This window comes from Ornithorhynchus anatinus, chromosome 1 (genome assembly GCF_004115215.2).
Source record: "Ornithorhynchus anatinus isolate Pmale09 chromosome 1, mOrnAna1.pri.v4, whole genome shotgun sequence".
Classification (NCBI taxonomy): domain Eukaryota; kingdom Metazoa; phylum Chordata; class Mammalia; order Monotremata; family Ornithorhynchidae; genus Ornithorhynchus; species Ornithorhynchus anatinus.
In genome coordinates this window covers 60,275,371-60,302,521 of record NC_041728.1, presented here as the reverse complement: position 1 = coordinate 60,302,521, position 27,151 = coordinate 60,275,371, and the positions used below count along the sequence as shown (strand labels likewise).

Here is a 27,151-nt window from a genome sequence, read left to right as displayed (position 1 = left end):
GGCAGGAACTGGGGGTTCTATCAGAGGACTTGGGGAGCAGGGGAGAGGGAGCTGCCTTCCCCTAGAATCCAGGGCCCCTTGGCTCCTCTCTCTCAACAACCACATTCCACTTTTACCTCCAATGGCCCCGGCAATGAAATCCATCTGGAATCGAAAATGCTGCCTTCGAGGGCTCGGCAATGAGCGGCCAGAGGCCTTAGTCCTTCTAGAATGGAAGCGGGGATCCCTTCCGGGAACAGAGGAAGTGCCGCTGCTGCTGCTGCTCGGAAAGGGGTAGAAGTCTCTGAGTTTTCCCCTTTCTCCCCCGAGTTTTATACACTGAGGGCATCGGAGCCCTTGCGGCGAGCCAAAGAGGGGGCGGGTGGGCAGGCGGGCAGGCGGAGGAGGTAAACAGGAGAAACAGAAACAGTACCAGGAATACAGTCAATCAATAATCCCCCATAATCCCCCCCACCAGCCATCTCTGGCCTACTGCCCTTTGCTCGGTCAAATGCTGTTGTTGTGGGCTCAGGAAAGAATGGGAAAGGTCAGGTAGCGGGGAATTAATTCATCCCGAGGAATAGCCTCCAGACCATACCCCAAATAGTTGGTCACCATGATGACAGAGACATGCCGTTAGTTAATCAATTCATCAATGGTATGTATGAAGCGCTTACTGTATGTAGAGTACTGTATGTAGAGGCGGTTGGGAAAGTACAATCATACAATAGAATTGGTGGACACGATCCCTGCCTACAAGGAGCTTACAGTCTAGAGCTCAGAGTCAATTAATCGATGGTATTTATTGAGCACTTTCTGTATCCGCAACCCTGTACTAGCTGCTTGGGATAGAGCAATATTACAGCAGAGTTGGCGGACACAATCCCTGCCTATAAGGATCTTACAGTTTACAGCTTAGAGTCAGTTAATCGATCAATGGTATTTATTGAGTGCTTACGTATGCTAAGCCCTGTACTAAGCACTTGGAACAGTACAATAATACAACAGAGTTGGTAGACATGACCCCGGCCTACAAAGAGCTTACAGTCTAGAACTTAGAATCAATTAACCAATCAATGGTATTTATTGAGCACTTACTCTATGCAGACCACTGTACTAAGCACAGTACAACAGAGTTGGCGGACACAATCCCTGCCCACAAGGCGCTGATAGTCTAGAGCTTAGAGTCCTGCTGGAAGATGTGCTTTCATTCCACCATTTGGAAACAACCTGGTGGAAGAATCAGGGGACAGTCTCCCCACCCCACATCACTGCCCCGAGAAAAATGTGAGCCACAAACTGGTGCAAGTGAAAAATCAATTGATCAATCAGTAGCATTTGTGGGTAGGGAATGTGCCTGTTTATTGTTATATTGTACTCTCCCAAGAGCTTAGTACAGTGCTCTGCACACAGTAAGTGCTCAATAAATATGATTGAATGAATTTTTTGAGCACTAACTGTGTACAGAACACTGTACCAAGCACTTGGGAAAGCACAATGTAACTGAGTTGTAAAACACGATCCCTGCCCTCAGTAAGCTTAAGGTCTCCATGGGAAGACAGACACTAAAATAAATTACAGGTAGGGGAAATAGTATCATATAGCATATATTTGTAAGGACTGTGGGAGTGGGGTGATTAAGTGATTGTGGGGTACAGAGACAAGTGCATAGGCAACTCAAAGGTGGGAGTGGGTAGGGGAAATGAGGGTTTAGTTAGGAGAGACTTCTTGGAGGAGATGTGATTTTAGGAGGGTTTGGAAGGTGGGGAGAGAGGTGGTCTGCTGGATGTGATGGAGGAGGAAGCTCCAAAGTCAGAGGGAGGATGTGGGCAAGGGGTTGGGCAAGATCTGTGATATTTGGGATTTGATATTCACCCCACCCTCAGTCTGACAGCATATTATTTATTATATTAATGTCTGACTTCTCCTCTAGACCCTAAAGCTCATTGTGGGCAGGAAACTGTGTCTTCCAACTCTGCTGTATTGTACTCTGTCAAAAGCTTAGTACAGTGCTCTGCGCACAGTAAGTGCCAGGCACATAGTAAGCACTTAAATATTATATTAATGATTATTATGAAGTACCATGGATAATGATGATTAATGATGAGATAGATGCGATTGAGGGGCAATGAGTAGATTGGCATTAGAGGGGCAGAGTGTGTGGGCTGGAAAGAAGCGGCACATGTCTGCACATGGCATGCCGGGATGCTGAGGTAGTTCCCTGCTTCTACCTCAGCCTTGCTGGGCTGGGCCATATAGAACTTTGTGATTGTGCTTTATTTGATGAGGCAAGACTACAATGAGTACCATGATTTGTGGAAGCACAATAGTCTAGGCCTTGCATTAGTCCCTTCTCACTCAACCCTCTTCACTCTCTGAGCTCTTCTGTTTGATTGTCTGTTTGATTGTCTCCTAAACCACATTGTTTAAGTGAACAACAGGAACTCTGGTGAGTAGAGTTCCTAGGAGTGGTAGAATTACCAAGAGATGGAAAAGGAGGGGCCTTTAGGCCTGGACTCCATCCTGTCTGCCCAAGCCTCCATTTAGTTGAAGTGGACACCTCACTCTCGCCTTCGTTCTGTCCTGTCTAGGTTTCTATCTGTTTATCAAGAAGTTGGGTTTGTTAAGGTCTTGAGACAGGAAGAAGCCAGGGCAGGATTTCTAACCCGCTTATCAATAGTGTTTGCTGCAAGATCCTTATAATGGAGAGAACTAGGCAGGGCCCAAGTAGAATTAACTGCTGTTTGTATTAAAGTATATACAATGATTTGTGCTCTTTGATCACGTGTGAAGCTAGGATGCTGAAAGAACTCTACATCTCCAGTCTTAATGTCTCCCTCTCTGCAGTCTCATATTTTCTCCTGCCTTCAAGACATCTCTCTCTGGATGTCCTCCTGTCACCTCAAGCTTAACATGTCCAGAACAGAACTCCCTTATCTTCCTACCCAAACCCTGTCCTCCCCGGCCTGATCTTCCCATCGCTGCAGACAGCACCATCATCCTTCCTCTCTCACAAGCCCGTAACCTTGATGTTATCCTAGACTCCGCTCTCTCATTCAACCCACATATTCAATTCAATGCATCACTAAATCCCGTTGGTTCAGCCTTCATAACACCGATAAGAGCCTCCCTTTCTGCTCCATCCAAACTACTACCACATTAATCCAAGCACTTATCCTATCCCACCTTCATTACCGAATCAGCCTCCTTGCTGATCTCCCAGTCTCCTGTCTCTCCCCAACGTCAGTCCAAACTTCACACTGCTGTCCGGATCATTTTTCTATAAAAACATTCAGGCCAAGTTTCTCCACTCCTCAAGAACCTCCCGTGGTTGCTCATCCACCTCCACATCAAACAGAAACCCCTTACCGTCGGCATTAAAGCAATCAATCACCTTGCCCCCTCTTACCTCAACCTCGCTACTCTCCAACTACAACCCAGCCTGCACACTTCTCTCCTCTAATGCTAACCTTCTCACTGCACCTCGATCTCATCTATCTCATCGCTGACCTCTCTCCCACATCCTGCCTCTAACCTGGATCGCCCTCCCTCCTCATATTCAACAGACAATTACTGTCCTTTGCTTCAAAGCCTTCGTGAAGGTGCATCTCCTCCAAGAGGCCTTCCCCGACTAAGTCCTTTTCTTCAACCCCCTTCTGTGTCACCCTAACTTGCTCCCTTTACTCATCCTCCTCCCAGCCACACAGCATTTATGTACATAACTGTAATTTCTTTATTTATATTATGTTTGTCTGCCCCTCTAGACTGTACACTCACTGTGGACTGGGAATGTGTATTATATTGTTATATAGTACTCTCCCAAGTGCATAGTACAGTACTATGCACATGGTAAGCACTCAGTAAAAACAACTGACTCACTGACCTTGGGTAAGTCACTTCACTTCTCTGTGCCTCAGTTTCCTCCGGGGATTCAATACCTAGTCTCCTTCCTACTTAGACTGCAAAAGGAACTGCCTGACCTGATTAACTTATATCAACACCAGTGCTTAGAACAGTGCCTGACTGAGAGTAAGCACTTAACAAATACTATAACAGATAACACAAAGCATAGCCTAGAGGATAGAGCACAGGCCTGGGAGTCAGAAGGACCTGTGTTTTAATCCCAGCTTCTCTGCTAGGTGGTCTTGAGAATGTCACTTCACTTCTCTGGGCCTCTCAGTTACCTCATCTGTAAAATAGGGTTGAAAACTGTGAGCCCCTTGTGGGACATGAACTATGACCAATCTGATTATCTTGTATCTACCCCAGCACTTAATACAGTGCCTGGCATATAGTAAGAGCATAACAAATACAATAAAAAATACATAATAAATTCATCTGAAGAACACCAATGCTGTGTTTGGCCATGTTACACCCTTCCTGTCCCCGTAAATTCCCAACCTGCGCCCTCTCAGCCGGTGCCTTCCAGACTGGAGAGAGAGCCCCCGACCCTCTTGGACTACAGACTCTGACCCGTGTTCACCAGGGACCCCAAACTCCAACTGGTTGTGTCTGGGAACTCCAAGCATCCCCCTAAAAAGCTAAAGTGCCCTGGAATGGGGGGTGGGGGTGAGCGGTCCGAGAGAGCCCCCTGTCCAAATGCCAGCCCCCCTCAACAATGAGGACAGAAATCACAGCAGGATTCTGCTCAACCCTTTCACCCAACCCTATGGGTCTGTGGGAAGCTTTGGCACTAGGGCCCTGTTTCAGGAGATTGATTGTCTCCACTTATTCTCTAAGTAGAGCTCCCTCATGCCAGTTGGGGCCTTCACAGGGTCAGAGGCTCCTGGCCAAAGTCTGATGAATTGCGAGGCCAGAGAACTGAGGGTCCAAAGGCCATGAGCTGGGGGTCGGTGCCCTCCGAGTGCGCAGGAGGAGGGCAGGGCCTCAGAGGGCATCCACCCCGAGAAACGGCGCTGAAGAACCCTTCTGCCAGCCCTGGCTGCTGCCTGCCACCACCCGCTACTGCCTAAGAGAAACCTGAGGCCTCAGGCAGCCTCTCTGGGAAGGGGGTTGCTCTTCAAACCGGGTCAACAGGAGCATGGCGGGGAGACACCGGGGACCCTGTCGGCCCCAGGCCGACCCCAGCCAGGCCCAGGACCGCAAAAGAGAGATGGACTCAGAGGAAAAGTGGCCAACTCTCCTGGCGGGCTCAAGCTGACCTGTGATTTTCTTTTGCTCACATCTCTCCTGCCTCAAACACTCACCCACTTCTCAACTCCAGCAGACCACAGCTGTTCCCATCTTTAAATCCCTATTAAAATCACATCTCAATCCACCAAACAATTGTATTTATTAGGCAATTACCGTGTGCAGAGCACTGTGCTAAGCACTTATGAGAGCACACTACTACCATTGGAGGACATGTTCCCTGCCAAAACAAGCTTACAGTCTAGAGGACTTCTAGAGGACTTGCTTGTTTGTAATGGGATTTGTTAAGCATTTATTGTATGCCAGGCACTGTTCTAAGGGCTGGGAATGACACAAGCTGCTCAGGTTGGACACAGTCCCTGCCCCACATGGGGCTCACATTCTTAATCATCATTATACAGAGAAGCAGCATGGCCTAGTGACAAGAGCGCAGGCTTGGGAGTCATAGGTCATGGGTTCGAATCCCGGCTCTGCCACTTGTCAGCTGTGTGACTGTGGGCAAGTCACTTAACTTCTCTGTGCCTCAGTTACTTCATCTGTAAAATTGGGATTAAGACAGTAAGCCTCACGTGGGACAACCTGATTACCCTGTATCTATCCCAGTGCTTAGAACAGTGCTCTGCACATAGTTTGCACTTAACAAATACCAACATTATTATTATTAATATCCATTTTATAGATAAGGTAACTGAGATCCGGAGAATTGAAGTGACTTACCTGAGGTCACATAGCAGCCAAGTAGAGGAGCCAGGAATAGAAGCCAGGTCCTTTTGGCTCCCAGGTCTGTGCTCTATTCACTAGTCCGTGTTGCTTCTGCCTTCTCCAATAAGTCTTCCTTGATTAATCTCTCATCCCTATGCCTATTTCCTACCCCCAGCACTGCATCATCCATTCACTTGAGTCTTTAATCTCTAACCACTTGGATTTCACCTCATTCCCCACCCCGTCAGCACTTATGTCCAGATCTTTATACTCTGTTGCTTCCTCTTACCTGCAATTTATTTTAGAATCTCTTTTTATTTTAGACTCTCTTATGGGAAGCAGCATGGCATAGTGGATAGAACACGGGCCTGGGAAGGTCATGAGTTCTAATCCCCACTCCGCCACTTGTCTGCTGTTTGGCCTTGGGCAAGTCACTTCACTTTTCTTTGTGCCTCAGTTACCTTATCTGTAAAATGGGGATTAAGACTGTGAGCCCCATGCGGGACAGGGACTGTGTTCAACCCAATTTACTTGTATCCAACCCAGCTCTTAATACAGTGCAGTGCCTCGCACATAGTAAGCACATAAAAACCACAGTTATTATCATTATGAATATTCCCCTCCCTCTATATTATAAACTCCCTTAAGGCATGGATCATGTCTAACGCTACTGAACTCTTCCAAGTATCTAGTACAGTGCTCCTCATACAGTGCTCCACATAAAGTGCTCCTCAATAAATAGCATTAATTGTTTGATGGATTGACTGGTATGGAAGGGAGGCAGGATTAGCTCCGACAGAAGGGCAGGGCACGGGTAGCTAGAGAAACAGTGGGGGATGGTGGAAAAGGGTCCACATGAGGTTCAACAGAAGGAAGTGGGAGAGGAAGGGTTTGGGTCAGCAGTCAATTAATCAATAGTAAGTAATTAATCAATAGTAAGTTGAGTGCTTACTGTGTGCAGAACACTGTTCTAAGCACTCGGGAGAGGAAAGTATAACAGAGTTGATAGGCACATTCCCTGTCCATAACAAGCTTACAGTCTAGAGGGGAAGATAGATATTTATATGAATAAATAAATTACAGCTATATACCTAAGTGCTGTGGAAATTAAGGGTTCTTTGGCCCGGGCACGCAGTTCAATGAACACCCACCTCCTCGGGCCAGAGAGCGATTCTTGGGCAGCCTGATTCGACATACTCTCCCAGCCTGAGGCCCGGACCAGGCTCGCCACTCCCACACTGTCCGACATCATGTAGTCACCCTCCGCGTGATACAGAGTTCTCAGGGGCCAGAGGAGAAACGTTAGCTTGGGCCTAGGAGAAGGACCCTCTCACTCTTCCTTTAGAACCCCCCCATTTTCCCCAGACAGCTTGATTGTTTGGATAGGAATTTCATTTCAGATGCGTCATGCAGGTAAAGTTGGTGTTTCATTATGCAACCGAAAAGTGAATCGGAAAGGAATGCACAGTGCTGGGAAAAACAAATCACCACAAGGATGGGGAAAGAGTCTGACCTGAAAAAAAGAGAAGGCATCCTCTGGGCCTGGACCTGAGCCTACTCAGACCTTTCCATTTGACCCTGATGAGGGTAGCCCATGTGTCTGTCCGGCCAATCAGAGGACTGGCTCCCAGGCCGCCCACCCGATCAATAGCAAAGCAGCCAAGGTTCACATGACGTGGCTGATACTTCACACTCTAGGCACCAAGTGTGTGGGTTTGGATGAGCCAACCCTCATCACGGACAGATCGAAGATGAGAGGCTAAACCAAACAGAGGTTTCAGGGAAAACACAGTGATTGACTAAAAATACCCAAATACCCTACCACCCCCACTTCTCTTCCTCCCTCAGCTTCGGATTGAGCCGTCACTGTCGGGGCTAGAGGGGGATCCTGCACAGGTGGCCCTGGGCTTTCCACCTGGTGGCCCTCCACCCCTGCCCCTTGGGCAGCCCTGGAATGACCACTTTGCCGAGCAAGGATAAAGACAAACTGCTGGAGCCATTTACCCAAAGGAAAGGAGTCGCTTAATATGAAGTTTGCCGTGCCCCTGGAAACAGTCGTCTCACTACTCCTTCCTAGGCTAGTCAACCGATTCCCTCTCCTGTGGGCACAGGGAGGGAGTCAAGACTGCCTGAGAGGAAATTTAAGAATAAGATGGTCACTTCTTAGTCTAAAGAAGAGGCTAAGAGAAGCGGCGAGACCAGAGGCAGCGGCAAGAGAGAAGCTGGGAGGTCTGGGAAGGGTGGAGAAGGTCAGAGCAGGAATTCCACTTCCAGGGGGATTGTTTGGGCGTACCAGGGCACAAAAGGGGATGTGGACTTGTGCAGCAACAGAAGGGAAGTGAGGTTGGGAGTTCCTAGTGGGCATGATGGCTTGGAATTGGCTGGGGAGAGGGAGAGGAGGTGTCTAGAGATTGGAAGGCTCTGTGGAGGGACAGAAGAGTTTTGTCAGGAGGTGGCAGTGTGGGTAGGAAGGCAGGTTAGTAGATGGTGGTCAGAGGGTGACAGTGGTTAAATCAATCAATTAGCAATCAGTCACATTTATTGAGCACTTACTATGTTTAGAGCACTGTACTAAGTGCTTGGGAGAATGCAGTACAACAGAATTAGCAGATATGTTCTCTGTCCATAATGAGCTTAAACACCTTAAAATGATTAGAGGTGTGTGTGGCTGGTGAGTAGCTGTGATAGGATGGAACAGGCGATCAGCGGAGTTGAGGAGTGAAAAGGACCCGGCGGCTGGGGACGGTCATCGGGGATGTCCACGTGGACATTGAAGTTCTCAAGGATCGCTGTAAGTGAGGAGAAGGAGGAAAGGAGATAGTGGGGATGGTTTAGGGTAAGCTATTGCCACTGGAAGCACACTGAAGTGCACACTGAAGTGCACATCCTATGGGTGATACAAGATATTCTTCCTTCTCTCTCCATCCCCACAAACCCTGGAAGCAGCATGGCCTAGTGGAAAGACCAAGGGCCTAGGAGTCAGGGGAACTGGGTTCTAATCCCTACTCTGCATTTCTAATCCCTACTCTGCAACATGTCTGCTGTGTGACCTTAGGCAAGTCACTTGGCTTCTCTGTGCCTCAGATTCCTCACCTGTAAATGGAGATTAAGGCTGTGAGCCCCATGTGAGACAGGGACTGTGTCTTATCTGATTAGCATGTATCTAGCCCCATACTTAGTACACTGCACGTGGTATAGTAAGTGCTTAATAAACATTATTTTTAAAAACCCCTAAACTAAAGCCCAATGTCAGGTATTGAAGAAATGGCAATGCCTTTTGGCAATCCCTGGGTGTCTGAGCAGCCCTACTTGGGGACACAGAGTAATAATGATAATAATAACTGTGGTATTTGTCATGGACTTACTCTGTGTCAAGCACTGAGATGGATCCCAATCCCCATTTTACAGATGAGGTAACTGAGGCACAGAGAAGTTAAGTGGCATGCGCAAGGTCACACCGAAGACAAGTGGTGGAGCCGGGATTAGTAACCATGTCCTTCTGACTCCCAGGCCCTTGATCTATCCACCAAACCATGCTGCTTCTACTACAGTGATGACAATTGTGGTTTTTGCTAAGTGCTTACCATGTGCTAGACACTATACTACATGCCAGATTAATAATAATCATCATAATAAAAATAATGGCATTTGTTCAGCACTTACTATGTACCAGGCACTGTACTAAACTCTGGGGTGGATACACGCAAATTGGGTCAGACACAGTTCTTGTCGCACATGGGGCTCACAGTCTAAGGGGGAGGGAGAACAGGGATCTCCTCCCCATTTTACAGATAAGGAAACTGAGGCCCAGAGAAATTAAGTGACAGGCAAGTGGTGGAACTGGTAATAGAATTCAGGTTCTCTGACTCCCAGGTCCGGGCTCTTTCCATAGACCAAAGAACTGTACTAAGGGCTTAGGAGAGTACAATAGTTAGAGACCCAATTGATCCCTGCTCTCAAGAATCTTATGTCCAGCAGCAGAAACAGAAATTAAATGATTTACAGAAAAGTAGATTAGTAGATGAGTAAAAGCTTAAATGGTAAAGTCGATCAATCAATCAGTGAATCAATGGCATTCATTGAGCTCTTACTTTGGGCAGAGCACTGTACTAGGCACTTGGGAGAGGGCAACACATAAGTAAGCATGATCCCTGCCCTCAAGGAACTTCCAGCCTGGTGGAGTCGACGTGTACAGTTGGTGCAGGAATGCTGAGGTGACAGAAGGCTGATATGGTTAGGGGACAGGAAAAATCGATCAGGGAAGGCCTCCTGGAGGAGATGTAATATCAGAAGGACTTTGACGATGGGAGGAGCTGTGGACTGGCAGATCTGAAGGAGGAGCGAGTTCCAGGCAGGAGGGATGGCGTGAAAAGGGGTCGACAGCAGAGATGCGATCAAGCTACAGTGAGTAGGCTGGCGGAAGAGGAGCAAAGCGTGCGGGCTGGGTCGCAGTGGGAGAAGAGCAAGGTTAGGTAGGAGGGGGAGAGTTTGTTGAGGACTTAAAAGTCAGTGATGAGGAGTTTCTACTTTATAGAGATGGAGAGGGATGGGCAACCATTGGAGGCTTTTGAGGTGTGGGGAGATGCAAGCAGAATGATCAGTTAGGAAAATGACCTGGGAAGCAGAGTGAAGTATGGATTGGAGAGGAGAGATTAGAGACAGGGAGATCAGCAAGGAGGCGTTTAGGATAAGTGCTTGGACCTGTGTGGTGGCAGTTTGTACGGAGAGGAAGGGGTGGATTCTGGAGGTGCTGTGATGATAGACAGAACCGGCAGCCTTGCCTCCCCCCTTTAGACTGTGAGCCCGTTGTGGGCACGGATTGATTCTTTTTATTGCTGTTTTGTACTTTCCAAGTGCTTAGTACAGTGCTCTGCACAGTAAACGCTCAGTAAAAATGACTGAATGAATCCCGAATATGTGGGTTGAAGGCAAGAGACGAGTCAAGGGCGATGCCGAGTTTGTGGGCTTGTGAGAGGGGGAGGATGGTTCTCTAATGAATACGCCAGAAGCCCTGAAGTTTCCAGGCAATTATTCTCGGAATGAAACTTCTGGAGTATGAGAAGCAGTGTTGCCTAGTGGCTAAAGCACAGGCCAGGGAGTCAGTAGGACCTGGTGGGTGTGACCTTGGGCAAATCACTTCACTTCTCTGGGCCTCAATTACCTCATCAGTGAAAAATGGGGATTAAGAGTGTGAGCCCCATGTGGGACAGGGACCGTGTCCAACCTGACTAACTTGTTTCTACCGAGTGCTTAGAACAGTGCTTGGCACATAATAAACACTTAACAAGTACCATAATAATTATTATTATTATGTTTTTCTGGTGGTGGGTGTTTGGGGGGGCGGTGGTTTTATGTATGTCATCATGGAAAGCTACAGTTTACATTTCTCTCCCTGCCACACCTGGTGGAGGCTGATAAGGTGAGAACTAGCTCAATGCCTGAACCGAAGACTGAATGGAGGCATTAGAATGCCTTATCCCTGGAGGGAAAGGGATGGGAGTATGAAAATCAATACCAAATGCCATGCAAGTAATCTATCGATTGCTACCAGTTGGACTATATGGAGGTGTTTTTTTTTTTTTAATTAAACCTGTGTTACTGGAGAAATTTGGATTTTTCTGAGAACCACATCAATTTTCTTGGAGTTGAAATTGTATTTCCAACTGAGATAATGGCAGTCTGACATATTTATCTGAGGATGAATTTGGCCTGAAGGCAATTTTTTGAAGTCCTATGTAGTGCCCATATATACAGGATGAGCACTGTCCAGGACGCCCAAGGTTCCTTTCAAATCCTACGGAGGCACAGCAATATGTGCCACCCTCGGCTCTAGCACAGAGTCACCAAGCAGAGTGGGCGCGGTTGGCCTTTCCCCACTCTTCCTTCTGTCCCTACCAAGAAGCAGCGTAGCCAGAGAGAAGTAACACAGGGAAGCAGTACGGCCTAATGGATAGAGCACAGCCTGGGAGTCAGAAGGTCAGAGGTTCTTATCCTACTCTGACACTGTCCACTGTGTGACTTCAGGCAAGTCACTTCACTTCTGTGTGCCTCAGTTACCTCATCTGTAAAATGGGAAATAAGACTATGAGCCCTCTGTGGGACAGGGACTATACCCACACCAATTTGCTTGTATCCACCTCAGTGCTTAGTACAGTGCCTGGCACATAGTAAGCACTTTAGAAATACCATAATAATAATAATAATAACATAGCCTAGTGGAAAGACCCTGGGCCTACGAGTCAGACGGAATTGAGTTCTTATCCCCACTCTGCCACTTGTCTGCTGGGTAACCTCGGGAACTCACTTCATTTCTCTGTGCCTTCATCACCAATGATATTTATTGAGTGCTTACTGTGTGCAGAGTGCTGTACTAAGTGCTTCTGCCTCAGTTCCCTCATCTGTAAAACGGGGATTCAATACCTGTCTTGCTTCTACTTAGACTGTGAGGCCCAGGTGGAACCTAGTTATCTTGTATCTACCTCAGTGTTTAGTATAGTACTTGGCACATAAGCATTAAACAAATACCATTATAATTATTATTATTATTACCATTAATCAATGGCATTTATTGAGGACATACTGTTTTTAGAGCACTGTACTACGTGCTTGGGAAAGTATAGTATAAGAGAATTGATAGGCATATTCCCTGCCCACAACAAGCTTATGGTCCAGAGAGAAAGACTGACTTTAAAATAAATTGTTATTATTATTACTATCCAGACTCTAATGATAACTGCACGTTCTGTAGAGCCTTTTGTGCTTAGCCAGCCCTGACTCATGCTCATATTCATTCAATAGTATTTATTGAGCGCTTACTATGTGCAGAGCACTGTACTAAGCGCTTGGGATGAACAAGTCAGCAACAGATAGAGACAGTCCCTGCCATTTGACGGGCTTACAGTCTAATCGGATATGCAAACCAATGCTGAAGAAGGAGAGGGGTCTGGAAGTGCTCAGTGCCCCCAAGGACAGATGTCTTGGCCTCCCAAAAAGATATTCCCTCCCAAGAAGGGTTCCTTTCTCTCCTTCCTTTTCTGAGGCATCTGGGACCCCTCCAACTCCCAGGTGGGTGAAAGAGCATGAGTACCTGGGGGAGAGGAAATATGCAAAACCCCAGCAGGGGCCGATTGAGGAAAAGTAGAGGAAGCTGATGGTCACAGGTGAGGAGTCCTTGGAAGGGCCCTCTGGACTAGGGCCTTTTAATATAAGACAGGAGGTTGGGTGGAGAGCCACCAAGAAACTAGTGGAAAAGCACAGGCCTGGGAGTCAGAAGGACCTGAGTTTTAATCCCAGTTCTGCCACTTACCTACTGTGTGACCTCGGGCAAGTCACTTCACTTCTCTGGACCTCAGTCACTTCATCTGTAAAATGTGGATTAAGACTGTGAGCCCCAGGTGGGACATGGACTGTGTCTAACCTGATTACCTTGTATCTACCTCAGTGCTTAGAACAGTTCCTGGCACATAGTAAGCACTTAACAAATACCATACACACAAAAAAGCTACAGGCTTGGGAATACTTGGCTGTGTCTGCTCTTCATAAAACCTGGATCCCAGAGAAGACTCACAAAGAGTGCGGACAGGGAGGATCCAGAATTGTCGTTCACTAAGTTCCCCAGCACCAGAGTGAGGGGGTTCCTGTTAAAGCTGGAATGGGGCAAGATCAAAACAAATCAAAGGAAATGCTTCTTCACCCTAAGAATGGTGAATGCATAGATCCAACACCACAGGAACCTGTGCAGCTGAAAATAGCAGCAGGTTCAAAAATGGTTTGGATAGATTTATGAACAAGCAGCATAGTCTAATGGAAAAAGCACGGGCCTGGGAGTCAGAGGACCTGGGTTCTAATTCTGATACTGACACTTGTCTCCTGTGAGATTTTAATTTCTCTGTGCCTCAGTTCCCCCACCTACAAAATGGGGACCCAATCCCTGTTCTCCCTCCTAGTTTGTTTGTGAGCCCTTTGTAGGACCTGATTATCTTGCTTCTACCCCAGTGCCTACTACATTGCTTGGCTCCTTAGAAGTGCTTAACAAATACAATTATGATTATTACTGCTTTATTATTAACAAATGATCCAGTATGGACCACTAGAAGCAAAGTTAGGGGTCTTGAAGGGTGGGTATCCAGGACGACAAATGACACATGGTTCCCCCTCAAGACTTTAAGCTCCTGGTGCTCAGAAAACATGCCTACTAACTCTGTTTGAGAACATGCCTACTAACTCTGTTCTACTGTATTCTCCCAAGCACTTAGTACAGTGCTCTGCACACACTAAGTGCTCACGAAATACCACTGATCGACTGATCTGCTAAGCATCCTGGTGCCCCTGTTGGAGACAGAGACCTGGATTCAGGATCGTGGGGAGAGTCCGATCTCACTTGCCAGGCTTAGATTCCTAAGTTTATTTCTCCAAAGCCGTTTCACATCCCAACTTTGACTTTATGTTCATAGTAGTGCTATGGGCTAAGGGGAGGGAGGAGTTAATAATAATAATAATGTTGGTATTTGTTAAGCATTTACTATATGCAGAGCACTGTTCTAAGCGCTGGGGTAGACACAGGAGAATCAGGTTGTCCCACGTGGGGCTCACAGTCTTAATCCCCATTTTACAGATGAGGGAACTGAGGCACAGAGAAGTTAAGTGACTTGCCCACAGTCACACAGCTGACAAGCGGCAGAGCCGGGATTTGAACCCATGACCTCTGACTCCAAAGCCCGTGCTCTTTCCACTGAGCCATGCTGCTTCTCCGGAGTTCTTCTCCCTGTTTTTCAGATGAGGAAACTGAGGTCCAGAGAAGATAAGCAATTTCCCTGCAGTCACACGGTAGTCTCTCCTGACTCTGAGACCCCTGTTTGTTTCTCCAGATGACCCAGCGGCCTTTCTTCTGCCTGCTGTGGGGGCAGCTCTTCTGAGCTGGGACCAAATGGGCTGAGGTGAGGCCACTGAAAGCAATCATAGACATGCTCCATTGGAGAAACCCATGAAGGCCTGGGCCTTGGGCCTGCCACTGGCAGGAGGCCTAGTTCAAATGGAAACAGGTTAGAACACCCTCACAGCTCCCTGATCAGAAAATAATGAAACCAGAAGAATCACCTGCTTGACTCACCACACATCCTTCCACAGGAGAAACCATCAGTTCTGTCGTTCCTGCTGCCTCCAGGGGCTCAGCGACACTCCACTACCAAGAGGCCGCCCGGCGCCACGGTTCAATCCAAGACAAGTCCTGTGCACTGTGGTCAACAAGAAAGAGAGAAAGCCATAGAGTGATTACCAGACTCTAGAGTTTCTGGCCTAGTGGCGAGAACATGGGCCTGGGAGTCGGAAGGACCTGGGTTCTAATCCCAGATCCACCACGAATCTGCTGTACGACCTTGGGCAAGTCATTTCATTTCTCTGGGCCTCAGTTACCTCATTTGTAAGTGCTTAACAACTACCACTATCATTACTATTATTTAAATACTGAGTCTTCTCCTCCACTATATTGCAAACAGATGGGAAGCAGCATGGCCTAGTGAAAAAAGCATAGGCCTGGGAGTCAGAAGGACCTGGCTCTGCCACTTTTCTGTTGTGTGACCTTGGACAAGTCACTATATTTCTTGGTGGCTTGGTCACCTCATCTGTAAAAGGGAGATTAAGCCTGAGCCAAATGTGGGACAGGTACTGTGTCCAACCTGATTAGCTGGTATCTATTCCAGGGCTTAGTACAGATAATAATTTATCTAAGTGTCTCTCCTCCCACCCCACCCCACCTCCTCCAGATTGTAAATTCCTTGGGGCAGAGACTGTGACTACTTATCCCATTGTTCTCCCTCAATCCTTGGGGAACAGGACTGTGGTTGATCTACCTTGCAATAAGGTTGATCTACCTTATTTACCATAGCCCAGCACTGGAAAATATTGATCAATCAATATCATTATTGATTGATGGCTTGACTGAGTGAGTGAATAAACAGTCCCAGCTCCTATAGCTCCTCGAGGCGGGTCCCTACTATCCTCTCCCCCTCCTCCCTTTCCATACCGCCTGCAGGGTGGGGAGGAAGGGGTAGAATGGAGGAGGGGGCTGTGTTGGACAGACTTTGCCTCAAGGAGGGTCCTTTCTCTTATAATAATAATTCAATTCAATCGTATTTATTAATTCATTCATTCAATCATATTTGTTGAGCGCTTACTATGTGCAGAGCACTGTACTAAGCACTTGGAATGTACAATTCAGCAACAAAGAGAGACAATCCCTGCCCACAATGGACTCACAGTCTAGAAGGAGGAAGACAGACATCAAAACAAGTAAACAAGCATGAACAGCATCAATATAAATAGAATTACAAACTGTGGTATTTATTAAGCACTTACTACGCACCAAACACTGTACTAAGTGCTGGGGCAGGAACAAGCAAATTGGGTTGGACACAGTCCCTCTCCCACCTGGGACTCACAGTCTCAATCCCCACTTTACAGATGAGGAAATTGAGGCACAGAGAAGTGAAGTGACTTGCCCAAAGTCACACACAGATGGCGGAGACTGTTAAAACTGTGAGCTCCATGTGGGACAGGGACGGAGTCCAACCTGATAACCATGTATCTACTGCAGCACCGAGAACAGTGCTTGGCACATAGTAAGCGCTTAACAAATACCCTCTGGAGACTGAAGAATGGAGACTGGACCCCAGCCCTGAACGCCCACAGTCCAGGGGCTCCAGCTGCCTCGGCCCCCACCAGGGAGGTGAAACTCAGGAGACTCTCCATGTCTAAAGTAATGGACGGATCCCAGACACCAAACAGAGAAGCAGCATGGCCTAATGGATAGAAAGCACGGGCCTGGGAGTCAGAAGGATCTGTGTTCTAATCCCAGCTCTGTCACCCATCTGCTGTGCATGACCTTGGGCAAATCACTTCACTTTTCTGTGCCTCAGTTACCTCATCTGTAAAATGAGGATTAAGACTGTGAGCTTCACATTGGGCATGGCAACTTTGTATCCACCTCAGGGCTTAGTAAAGTACATGGCACATAGTAAACGTTTAATAAATACCATTAAAAAAAAAATAACCCAGGACTCAAGTCACAGCAGGCATGCAGAGGTGGCTGGGTTGGTGGAGGAGGGGGCCGGGTGTGAGGCACATATGCAGCAGGTGCAAAGCCCCTGAGGAAGAGAATCACAATTTCACACAAAGGATATAAATAAGAGCCCTCAAACACTTTCCTAAAAGCTGAGAATTCCCTTCAGTTCCTCTGTACCCTGTAGGTGGGGAAAGGGCTGGAGCTTGGAAGAAGAGCTGGAGTTCTTGGGAGCTTCATTTCTGGGCAGTTTTAGTGGCAGCAGGGGGACCCCCCCACCCATCCCCCCCCTCCCCCCGCCCCAAATGAGGAATGTAAAAGCCGGGATGCCAGACAGGGCAGGGAGTTGGCCATTTTGCAAATTTCAGTCAATTAACCAATCGATCAATCGTATTTTTTGAGCAACTTCTGTGCTTCCCCTAGGGACCAGCTACTAAGCCCTTGAAAGGTAACAATCAAGTAAGAAGCATGGCTCCGGGTCTTGGGAAGCAGCGTGGCTCAGTGGAAAAAGCACGGGCTTTGGAGTCAGGGCTCATGAGTTCGAATCCCAGCTCTGCCACTTGTCGGCTGTGTGACTGTGGGCAAGTCACTTAACTTCTCTGTGCCTCAGTTCCCTCATCTGTAAAATGGGGATTGAAACTGTGAGCCCCACGTGGGACAACCTGATTCCCCTATGTCTACCCCAGCGCTTAGAACAGTGCTCGGCACATAGTAAGCGCTTAACAAATACCAACATTATATTATTATTATTGGGAAGTAGCAGAAATGTTATGTATTTCAGCATCATCATCACTGTCGATGGTATTTATTGAGCAACTACTGTGTACCTAGTGCTTGGGAAAATTCTAGCAGAAGCAAAGCATGATCACTGCCCTCCAGGAATTTAATATCTAATAGGGGTGCAGTCAGGAAAAATGATTTACAAAGGGTGGGGGCAGGAGGAAAAACAAGGATATAACGGAAGGTAGCATAAATGTGTCAGGACAAAACAGCTGACTAAATAACTGAATGTACAAATAAGTGCACTTATCCAACCTCAGCTTTACTGACACGGTTTTTTCCTGCTTCTCCTCCTATCTCTCTGGCTGCTCAGTCTCAGTCTCTTTCGCTGACTTCTCCTCTGCCTCCCTAACTGTGGGTGTCCCTCGAGACTCTGGGTCCCCTTCTATTCTCCATCTACATCCACTCCCTTGGAGAACTCATATGCTCCCATAGTTTCACCTCTATGCAGATGATTCCCAAAATCTATATCTCCAGCCCTGATCTCTCTCCCTCTCTGTAGTCTCACATGTCTAAAGTGATGGCCAGAACCCGTACACCAAATAGCTGCAGGTCTCGAGCAGGGATACTTCCACTGCTGTCACTTCATTCACTCATTCAATCTGATTTATTGAGCACTTACTGTGTGGAGAGAACACTGTATTAAGCACTTGGTAGAGTATAACAATAAAGAGATACATTCCCTGACCACAATGAGCTTATAGTTTAATGAGCTTACATTTCAAACTTAACATGTCCAAAACGGATCTTAACTTCCCACTCAAACCCTGTCCTTCCCTAACTTTCCCATCACTGTAGATAACACCACCATCCTTCCTATCTCACAAGTCCATAACCTTGGCACTAACCTGGACTCCTCTCTCTCATTCAACCCACATATTTAATCTATCTCTAAATCCTGTCAGTTTAACCTTCATGACATCACTAAAAATCTGCCCTTTCCTCTTCATTCAAATTGCCACCATGTTAAGCCAAGCACTTATCCTATCCCCATTTGCTGACCTGCCTGCCCCCTACCTCTTCCCACTCCAATCCATACTTCACTCTGCTGTCCAGATGATTTTTCTCAGTCATTCATATTTACTGAGTGCTTACTGTGGGCAGAGCGCAGAACTAAGCACTTGGGAAAATACAACAATGTAACAGACCATTTCCTGCTGACAAAGAGCTTACAGTTTCTCCCAAGCACTTAGTACAGGGTTCTGCACATAGTAAGCACTCAAATACCATTGATTTATTGTTTTCCTGATTGATGAGGGCACCAGATTGCTTGAAGGAATTGTGATTGCCTTCCTGGGCACTCACCCTCACGGTTAGGGAGGGACCATCCAACACTCCTCACTTGGTCTACAGCATCACTCCCTCCCCGAAGCTTTACTGGATATCCCTTCCCCCAGCCCCGCCACCTACTCCAGAGGTGAGAGGAGTGTTTGACTTGTTAAAATGTTAAAAGCCACTATTCTATTCACATATCCCTCACTCTCCATACCTCTGCCTATTCCCTTGGGATAGAAGGAGCTGAGAAGGAGGAAGAAGAGGAGGTGGAAGATGTGGAGGAGAAAAACGAAGAGGACAAGGAGGGGAAAGGAAGGGGGGAGGAGGAGAAAGAGGCAGGAGTGGAGGTAAAAGAAAAGAGGAGGAGAAGAGGGAGGAGAAAAAGAGAAAGAGGAAAGGGAGATGGAAGAGAAAGAGGAGAGGAGGAGGAGAAAGAGGAAAGGGAGAAGAAAGAGACAGAGGATGGGAGGAAGGGGAGAAAGAGGAAGAGGAGAAAGAGGAAGAGGAGAAGAGGGAGAAAGAGGAAGCGGAGGAGCAGGAGTGCAAGGCGAGTGGGTCCCTGGGCTCTAGCCACATTTCCAGTCTGGTCCAGCAGGTAGCAAGTTGGCACTACACCAAGACCTGGGTAGATGAGGAAGTGACCACGACAACTGACTTTCCATGGAGGAGGAGGAGGAGGAGGAGGAGAAGAGAGTCCCTGGCATCTTCAGCTTTCCTAGGTGTGTCCAGCCTTTGCCAAGAACCTGGAGGGGCTATGGGACAACACAAGGAAGAAACTGGGCAGTGATATTTCTAAATAATGTGAAAGTCACTCTTCTGGCCAGGCCTACTGGTAGTTAGAAGGAAAGGAAGTATGGGACAGCTTGGTCATGTGAGATTAGAATTTTAAAACTCATTCCCATTCTCCATCCAGCATGGACATTAACAACTGAGTGACCCCAGGAAGAGTCAATTATCCCCCTTCAACACCCCGCCCCTCTTCACCTCTTCCTTACTCCTTCAGGAAGGAGTAGGGAACACCCTCAGAGCTACCATCAATGGTATTTGTTTACTCTGTGCTGAGCACTGTACTAAGAGCTTCAGAGAGTACAGTATAAAGAGGTGGGAGACACATTCCCTGCCCACAAGGAGCTCACAGCCTAGAGCTGAAGACAGGAAAGCCCAGGATAATCAATTTGAGCTGACAGTCCTTAAAGAGACCAAGCTGAAATCTTATTAGAACTAGAAAACTCTTCTCTGAGGCAGGGATGAAGATGTCTTTCTTCAAGTTTGTTGTGGTCTGATGCTATCAGAGCACCGGTAAAGTGCCACACCCATAGTCAACATATCAATCAGTATATATATTCAGCATTTACCCTGTGCAGAGCACTGTACTAAGTGCATGGGAAACTATGATGATCCCTGCCCTCGAGAGGCTCACAACCCAGTGGGGAAGACTCACATTAAAATAAATTCTACAGGTAGGGGGAAGCAGGAGCTTAAAGAGATGTACATAAGTGCTACGTGGAGGGAGGCGGTCCTCTAACTACAAATTGATGAAGGAGATAATTTTGAGCTAAGAGCCAGACAAAAGTGGGGAGGGCAGCAGGAAAACCTGCCCCAAAATTTGTTTTGGAAACAATGGCTCTCTGAAACCTCCCCCAATCATACAAGCACATGCAAAGAAATGTCTTTCCTGCCTGTGGTTAATATTTTTCTGTAACCAGTGGTCGGGGCAAATTGAAGCTCCATGACCTCCCAGGACCTGTGAGTCGGTAGACCTGCAAATCCTCATTACTGGAGTGCACAGAAATGAGCTGAACCCCCAGGGACGGTGGTGAATTTAGCCTCATGAAAGCAGGTCTGCCTTCCTCTCCGCCCTCCCTCCTCCAGTGGGGCAGGAATCCAAGACAGCTGGTGTCCTTGAGAACTACCTCCCTGTCCCATGCTCTGAGCTCCAGCCTGCTGCGGCAGCCAGTCGCTGCCTTGTCTTCGCGTGGTATTGTCTAAACGCAAAGGTCAATCAGTGTCGCCTGGAATGCACACACCCAATGCTGGAATAAGGACAAAAATCTCAGAAATCACCTGGTTGCCCCTATCCATGTCTCTTTATAACAGAACTTGCCTGCTGTTTTCCTTTGTTTTTATACTCGATGTATCCTCTCCCCCAGTTCCACCTCAGGGGTGTGGGTGGGGTTGGGAAACTTTTTATTATTAATAACAACATTAATTATAATAGCAACAACAATAATAATAATAATAGTATTTGTTAAACACTCACTATGAGACTGGTACTGTTCTAAGTGCTGGGGTAGATACAAGCTAATCAGGTTGGATAGCATACATGACCCTCATGGGGCTCACAGTCTTAATCCCCATTTTACAGATCAATCAATCGTATTTATTGAGCACTTACTATCTGCGGAGGAATATAATTAATGTTGGTATTTGTTAAGCACTTACTATGTGCCGAGCACTGTTCTAAACACTGGGGTAGATACAGGGTAATCAGGTTGTCCCATGTGAGGCTCACAGTCTTCAACCCCATTTGACAGATGAGGTAACTGAGGCCCAGAGAAGTAAAGTGACTTGCCCAAGGTCACCCAGCTGACAAGTGGCAGATCCAGGATTCGAACCCATGACCTCTGACTCCCAAGCCCGGGCTCTTTCCACTAAGTGCTTTGGAGAGTACAAGACAAAAGAATTATCAGGTATGCTCCCTGCCCATAACAAGCTTACAGATGAGATAAATAAGGCACTGAAAAGTCAAATGACTTCCCCAAGGTCACACAGCATTCACAGCAGAGTTCCTCTGATGGAGGACTTCACTTCAGATGCCTTACCTTTGAGTGGAGAGCAAGTTAGAAATGGGGCTCACTTAGCAGGAAGGTTTGCTGAAGGGAAACCCCACAGGAGCTAGACTACTTATAATAATAGTAATAATATTAATAATAATAGTATTTCTTAAGCGCTTACAATGTGCCAGGCACTCTTACAAGAGCTGGGGTAGATACAAGGTAATGTGCTTGGACACAGTCCCTGTCCCACATGGGGCCCACAGTCTTAATCCCCAATTTACAGATGAGGGAACCGAGGCAAAGAAAAGTGAAGTGACTTGCCCAAGGTCACACAGCAGACACGTAGCAGAGCCAGGATTAGAACCCATAACCCTCTGAATTCCAGGCCCATGCTCTAGCCACTAGCCCACACTGCTGTTTATCAACAGTGGGTCCAGGGAAGTCCACAGGCCTGCATCCGTGCACTAATAATATTAATCATAATATAATAGTGGTACTTGTTAAGCCCTTACTATTTGCCAAACACTGTTCAAAGCACTAGGGTAGATAGAAATCAATCAGCTCATTGTGGTTGGGGAATGTGTCTGTTTATAGTTGTATAGTACTATCCCAAGAACTTAGTACAATGCTCTGCATATAGTAAGTGCTCAATAAAATACGACTGAATGAGTGAATCAGGCTGGACACAGTCCCTGTCCCACAGGGGGCTCACACTCTTAATCTCCATTTTCCAGATGAAGGTAACTGAGGCCCAGAGAAGTGAAGTGACTAGTCCAAGGACCCACAACAGAAAGGTGGTGGAGTTGGGATTAGAACTCAGGTCCTTCTGACTCCCAGGCCCGTGCTCTCTCCACTCAGCCACGTTGCTTCTACTGCTGTGCCTTTCTGATGTTTCTCGTTCTCCGTTTCCAAGCGAGCTCGGCTCGAGGTCGGGATGCCACGGGGGTCAGGGTTCTGGGGGAGGGACCCACTGGGGGAGTGGGCAGGGGTTCCCCGGTGGTGGAGTTGGGATTAGAACTCAGGTCCTTCTGACTCCCAGGCCCGTGCTCTCTCCACTCAGCCACGTTGCTTCTACTGCTGTGCCTTTCTGATGTTTCTCGTTCTCCGTTTCCAAGCAAGCTCGGCTCGAGGTCGGGATGCCACGGGGGTCGGGGTTCTGGGGGAGGGACCCACTGCGGGAGTGGGCAGGGGTTCCCCGGTCCCAGGGCCGGGGGCTGGGCTGGATGCTGCAGGCCCTCCGACCCTCCCCAATACCAGTGGCCAGCACCCCGAGCCAGGGCGAGAGACTCAGGCCCAGGACAACGGGGTCCACACCTCCACCCGGCAACTGGGGGGGGGGGGGCGTCATCTGGGGCCACGTGGCCTGGAAAAACGTTTCGGAAATCCTTCTCCTCCTCTCCCTCTTCCCCAGGCAGCCAAGGTCTCCTGGGGCCAAAAAAGATCATTCCATTTACAACCCTCATTTGACTGGCCAGCTACTGGGAAAAACTGGGCTTTGAACGCTTTAGCATTCAATTCATTCATTCAATCGTATTTATTAAACACTTACTGGGTGCAGAGCTCTGTACTAAATGCTTGGGAAAATACAATACAATAAAGAGTGACAATCCCTGCCCACAACAAGCTCACAGGCTGCAGTGGGGGGCGGGAGGGAGACAGACATCAATACAAGTTGTCTCTCTTTATTGCTGCATTGTACTTTCCAAGCGTTTAGTACAGTGCTCTGCATACAGTAAGCACTCAATAAATGCTATTGAATGAATGAATGAAATAAAATGACAAATTTGTACGTAAGTGCTTTGGGGCTAGGATAGAGGGGAAGAGCAAAGGGAGCAAGTCAGGACAAGTTCTGGAAATTCAGCAAGCTTGGCTGAGGAGAACCTTCTGACCCCAGGTGCAATCCCGGGTGGGACCCAGGGACATTCATTCAATCGCATTTATTGAGCGCTTACTGTGTGCAAGAACACCGTACTAAGCACTTGGGAAGTACAATTTGGCAGATAGAGACAATCCTGCCCCACCATGGACCATTAGGATTTCCGGAATATCCCTACCCCACCTTTCCAGGTAGGATGGGGAGAGGTGATTATTTCTGGCTCCATAGTCTTTTAAGCCCGAGTCCCAGTCCTTTATTAATAATAATAATAATAATAATAACATTTGTTGAGCGCTATGTGCTGAGCACTGTTCTAAGCGCTGTTGTAGATACTGGGTAATGAGATTGTCCCACATGGGGCTCCCATTTTTTAATCCCCATTTTTACAGATGAGGTACCTGAGGCACAGAGAAGTTAAGTGACTTCCCCAAGGTCACACAGCAGACAAGTGGTGGAGCGGGATTAGAATCCACAGTCTCTGATTCCCAAGCCCGAGCTCTTTCCACTAAGCCATGCTGCTTCTCATGCTTCATGCTTTAGCATCACAATCCATTTGGAGGAAGAGGAGGAAGGAGAGGAGGAGGAAGAGGAAGAAGAGGAGAATAAAAAGGAGGAGGAAGGAGAAAGGAGGAAAAAGAAGGAGAAAAGAGGAAGAGGAAGAAGAAGAGGAGGAGGAGACTTGTTAGAGCTTCAGTGTTTTTCACCTCCCTCTCTTTTCCCCCCATCCCCAATTTCTGTTCCTGTTTACACCTCCTGCCCCCCTCTGATTCTGACACTAAGGCAGGGGCTTGGTTTATGGTCCTTGCCTACTCTTTTAAACCCTCATTTCCTCTTTTCCCACTTCCTTCCAAATCGCTGTGACATCCTCTTTCTAGTCACCACCCCCCGCCCCCCACCCCCCAGCACTTACGGACACATCCGTAATTTATTTCTTTATATTAATGTCTGTCTGTCTGCCCCTTAGACTGTAAAACCATTGTGAACTGGCAATGTGTCTATTATTCTGTAGGGGTACTCTCCCAAGCGTTTAATACAGTGCCCTACACAGGGTAAATGTGCATTAAGAGAAGAATAAGTGCATAATTAGGAGAAGCAGCATGGTTCAGTGGAAAGAGCATGGGTTTGGGAGTCAGAGGTTATGGGTTCTAATCCCAGCTCTGCCACTTATCAGCTGTGTGACTTTGGGCAAGTCACTTAACTTCTCTGTGCCTCAGTTACCTCATCTGTAAAATGGGGATTAAGACTGTGAACCCCACGAGGGACCAGTCCCTGCCGTTTGACGGGCTTACAGTCTAATCGGGGGAGACGGACAGACAAGAACGATGGCACTAAACAGCATCAAGGGGAAGAACATCTCGTAAAAACAATGGCAACTAAATAGAATCAAGGCGATGTACAATTCATTAACAAAATAAATAGGGTAACGAAAATACATACAGTTGAGTGGACGAGTACAGTGCTGTGGGGATGGGAAGGGAGAGGTGGAGGAGCAGAGGGAAAAGGGGAAAATGAGGCTTTAGCTGCGGAGAGGTGAAGGGGGGATGGCAGAGGGAGTAGAGGGGGAAGAGGAGCTCAGTCTGGGAAGGCCTCTTGGAGGAGGTGATTTTTAAGTAAGGTTTTGAAGAGGGAAAGAGAATCAGTTTGGCGGAGGTGAGGAGGGAGGGCGTTCCGGGACCGCGGGAGGATGTGACCCAGGGGTCGATGGCGGGATAGGCGAGACCGAGGGACGGCGAGGAGGTGGGCGGCAGAGGAGCGGAGCGTGCAATCTGATTACTCTGTCTCTCCCCCAGCGCTCGGCACATAGTAAGCACTTAACAAATACCAACAATATAATACATATAATAATTGATTGATTCCACTTCAGGCCTGCCAGGTGTGGGGAGGAGAGAAGCAGGGGGGCTTAGTGGAAAGAGCACGGGCTTTGAGTCAGAAGGTGTGGATTCTAATCCCGACTTGTTTGCTGTGTGACCTTGGGCAAGTCCCTTAACTTCTCTGGGCCTCAGTTCCCTCATCTCTAAAATGGGCATGAAGACTGTGAATCCCATGTGGGATGACCTGGTCACCTTGTATCCTTTCCAGCACTTAGAAAGGTGCTCGGCACATAGTAAGTCTTAACAAATGCCATCATCATTTACCTCAGCTGCAAAATGGGGATGAAGACTGTGAGCCTCACGTGGGACCATCTGATGACCCTGTATCTCCCCCAGCGCTTAGAACAGTGCTCTGCACATAGTAAGTGCTTAACAAATACCAACATTATTAACAAATGCCAACATCATTATTGCTACTGTATCTACTCCAGCGCTTAGAACAGTATTTGGCACATAGTAAGCGCTTAATAAATGCCATCATCATTATTGCTATTGCATCTGCCCCAGCGCTTAGAACAGTGCTTGGCACATAGTAAGTGCTTAACAGATGCCATCATCGTATTGCTACTGTATCTGGGAAGCAGCGTGGCTCACTGGAAAGAGCACGGGCTTTGGAGTCAGAGGTCATGGGTTCGAACCCCGGATCTACCACTTGTCAGCTGTGTGACTTTGGGCAAGTCACTTAACTTCTCAGTGCCTCAGTTACCTCATCTGTAAAATGGGGATTAAGACTGTGAGCCCCACGTGGGACAACCTGATTCCCCTGTGTCTACCGCAGCGCTTAGAACAGTGCTCGGCACATAGTAAGCGCTTAACAAATACCAACATTATTATTATTATTACTCCAGTTCTTAGAACAGCGTTTGGCACACAGTAAGCGCTTAACAAATGCCATCATCATTATTGCTATTGCATCTGCCCCAGCGCTTAGAGCGGTGCTTGGCACACAGTAAGCGCTTAACAGATGCCATCATCATTATTGCTACTGTATCTACTCCAGCGCTTAGAATGGAGTTTGGCACATAGTAAGCGCTTAAATGCCATCATCATTATTGCTATTGTATCTACTCCAGCGCTTAGGACATTGTTTGGCACATAGTAAGCGCTTAACAGATGCCATCATCGTTATTGCTATTGTAACTACTCCAGCTCTTAGAATGGTGTTTGGCACACAGTAAGCGCTTAACAAATGCCATCATCATTATTGCTATTGCATCTGCCCCAGCGCTCAGATCAGTGCTTGGCACATAGCAAGCGCTTAATAAATACCCTCGTTATTACTGGAGAATCAGACTTACCCTTGGAATTTCTGCTTTCGTCCACGACGGCAGTCATGAGCGACGACATATTGTCGCTGTCGCGATTCCGGAGCCCCCCCGGGGGGAGGCTAAAGGCGGGTCTGACCACGTGCACAAGAAGCGGCCACGTGGGACACGAGGGTGGGGGGAGGGGGGAGTCTCGTGCACCTGGCCGATCCGAGCGCCGAGGTAAGGCCCGGGCCGGATCAGGATCCGGATCGGGATCCTGATCCGGCTCCGGGTCTTCCGGCAGCCTCCCGCCGCCGCACAAAGCGGAGTCTTTGTCTGCGATCCCGGCCTCCCCCCCTTGGGGGCGGTCGCTCTCCGGGCCACGCCCCCCTCGCCGCCAGCCAATGAGCTCCCGAGGCGCCGGCCCCCGGCTGGGG

General features: G+C 47.8%; 1 protein-coding gene across 4 annotated transcripts in view; it reads right to left on the bottom strand.

Annotated features, from left to right (window-relative positions):
• The window catches only part of SLC25A47 (solute carrier family 25 member 47), a 57,848-nt gene extending 30,857 nt beyond the window's left edge, over positions 1-26,991 (bottom strand). Inside the window, exons 1-2 of one of the 4 annotated variants that reach the window (XR_003759231.2) lie at positions 26,766-26,991; positions 14,929-15,065 (exon numbers count right to left, since the gene is read on the bottom strand). Coding sequence is in view for 3 of the 4 variants with exons in the window: in XM_029064234.2 (XP_028920067.1) it covers positions 14,929-14,968 (40 nt within the window). In the remaining variant the exon portion in view is untranslated. Of the gene's footprint in view, positions 1-116; positions 316-14,928; positions 15,066-26,765 lie in introns of those variants that run through there. The other 3 variants (XM_029064234.2, XM_029064236.2, XM_029064235.2) reach the window with 3 other exon arrangements.
• Between the last annotated feature and the right edge of the window lie 160 nt (positions 26,992-27,151).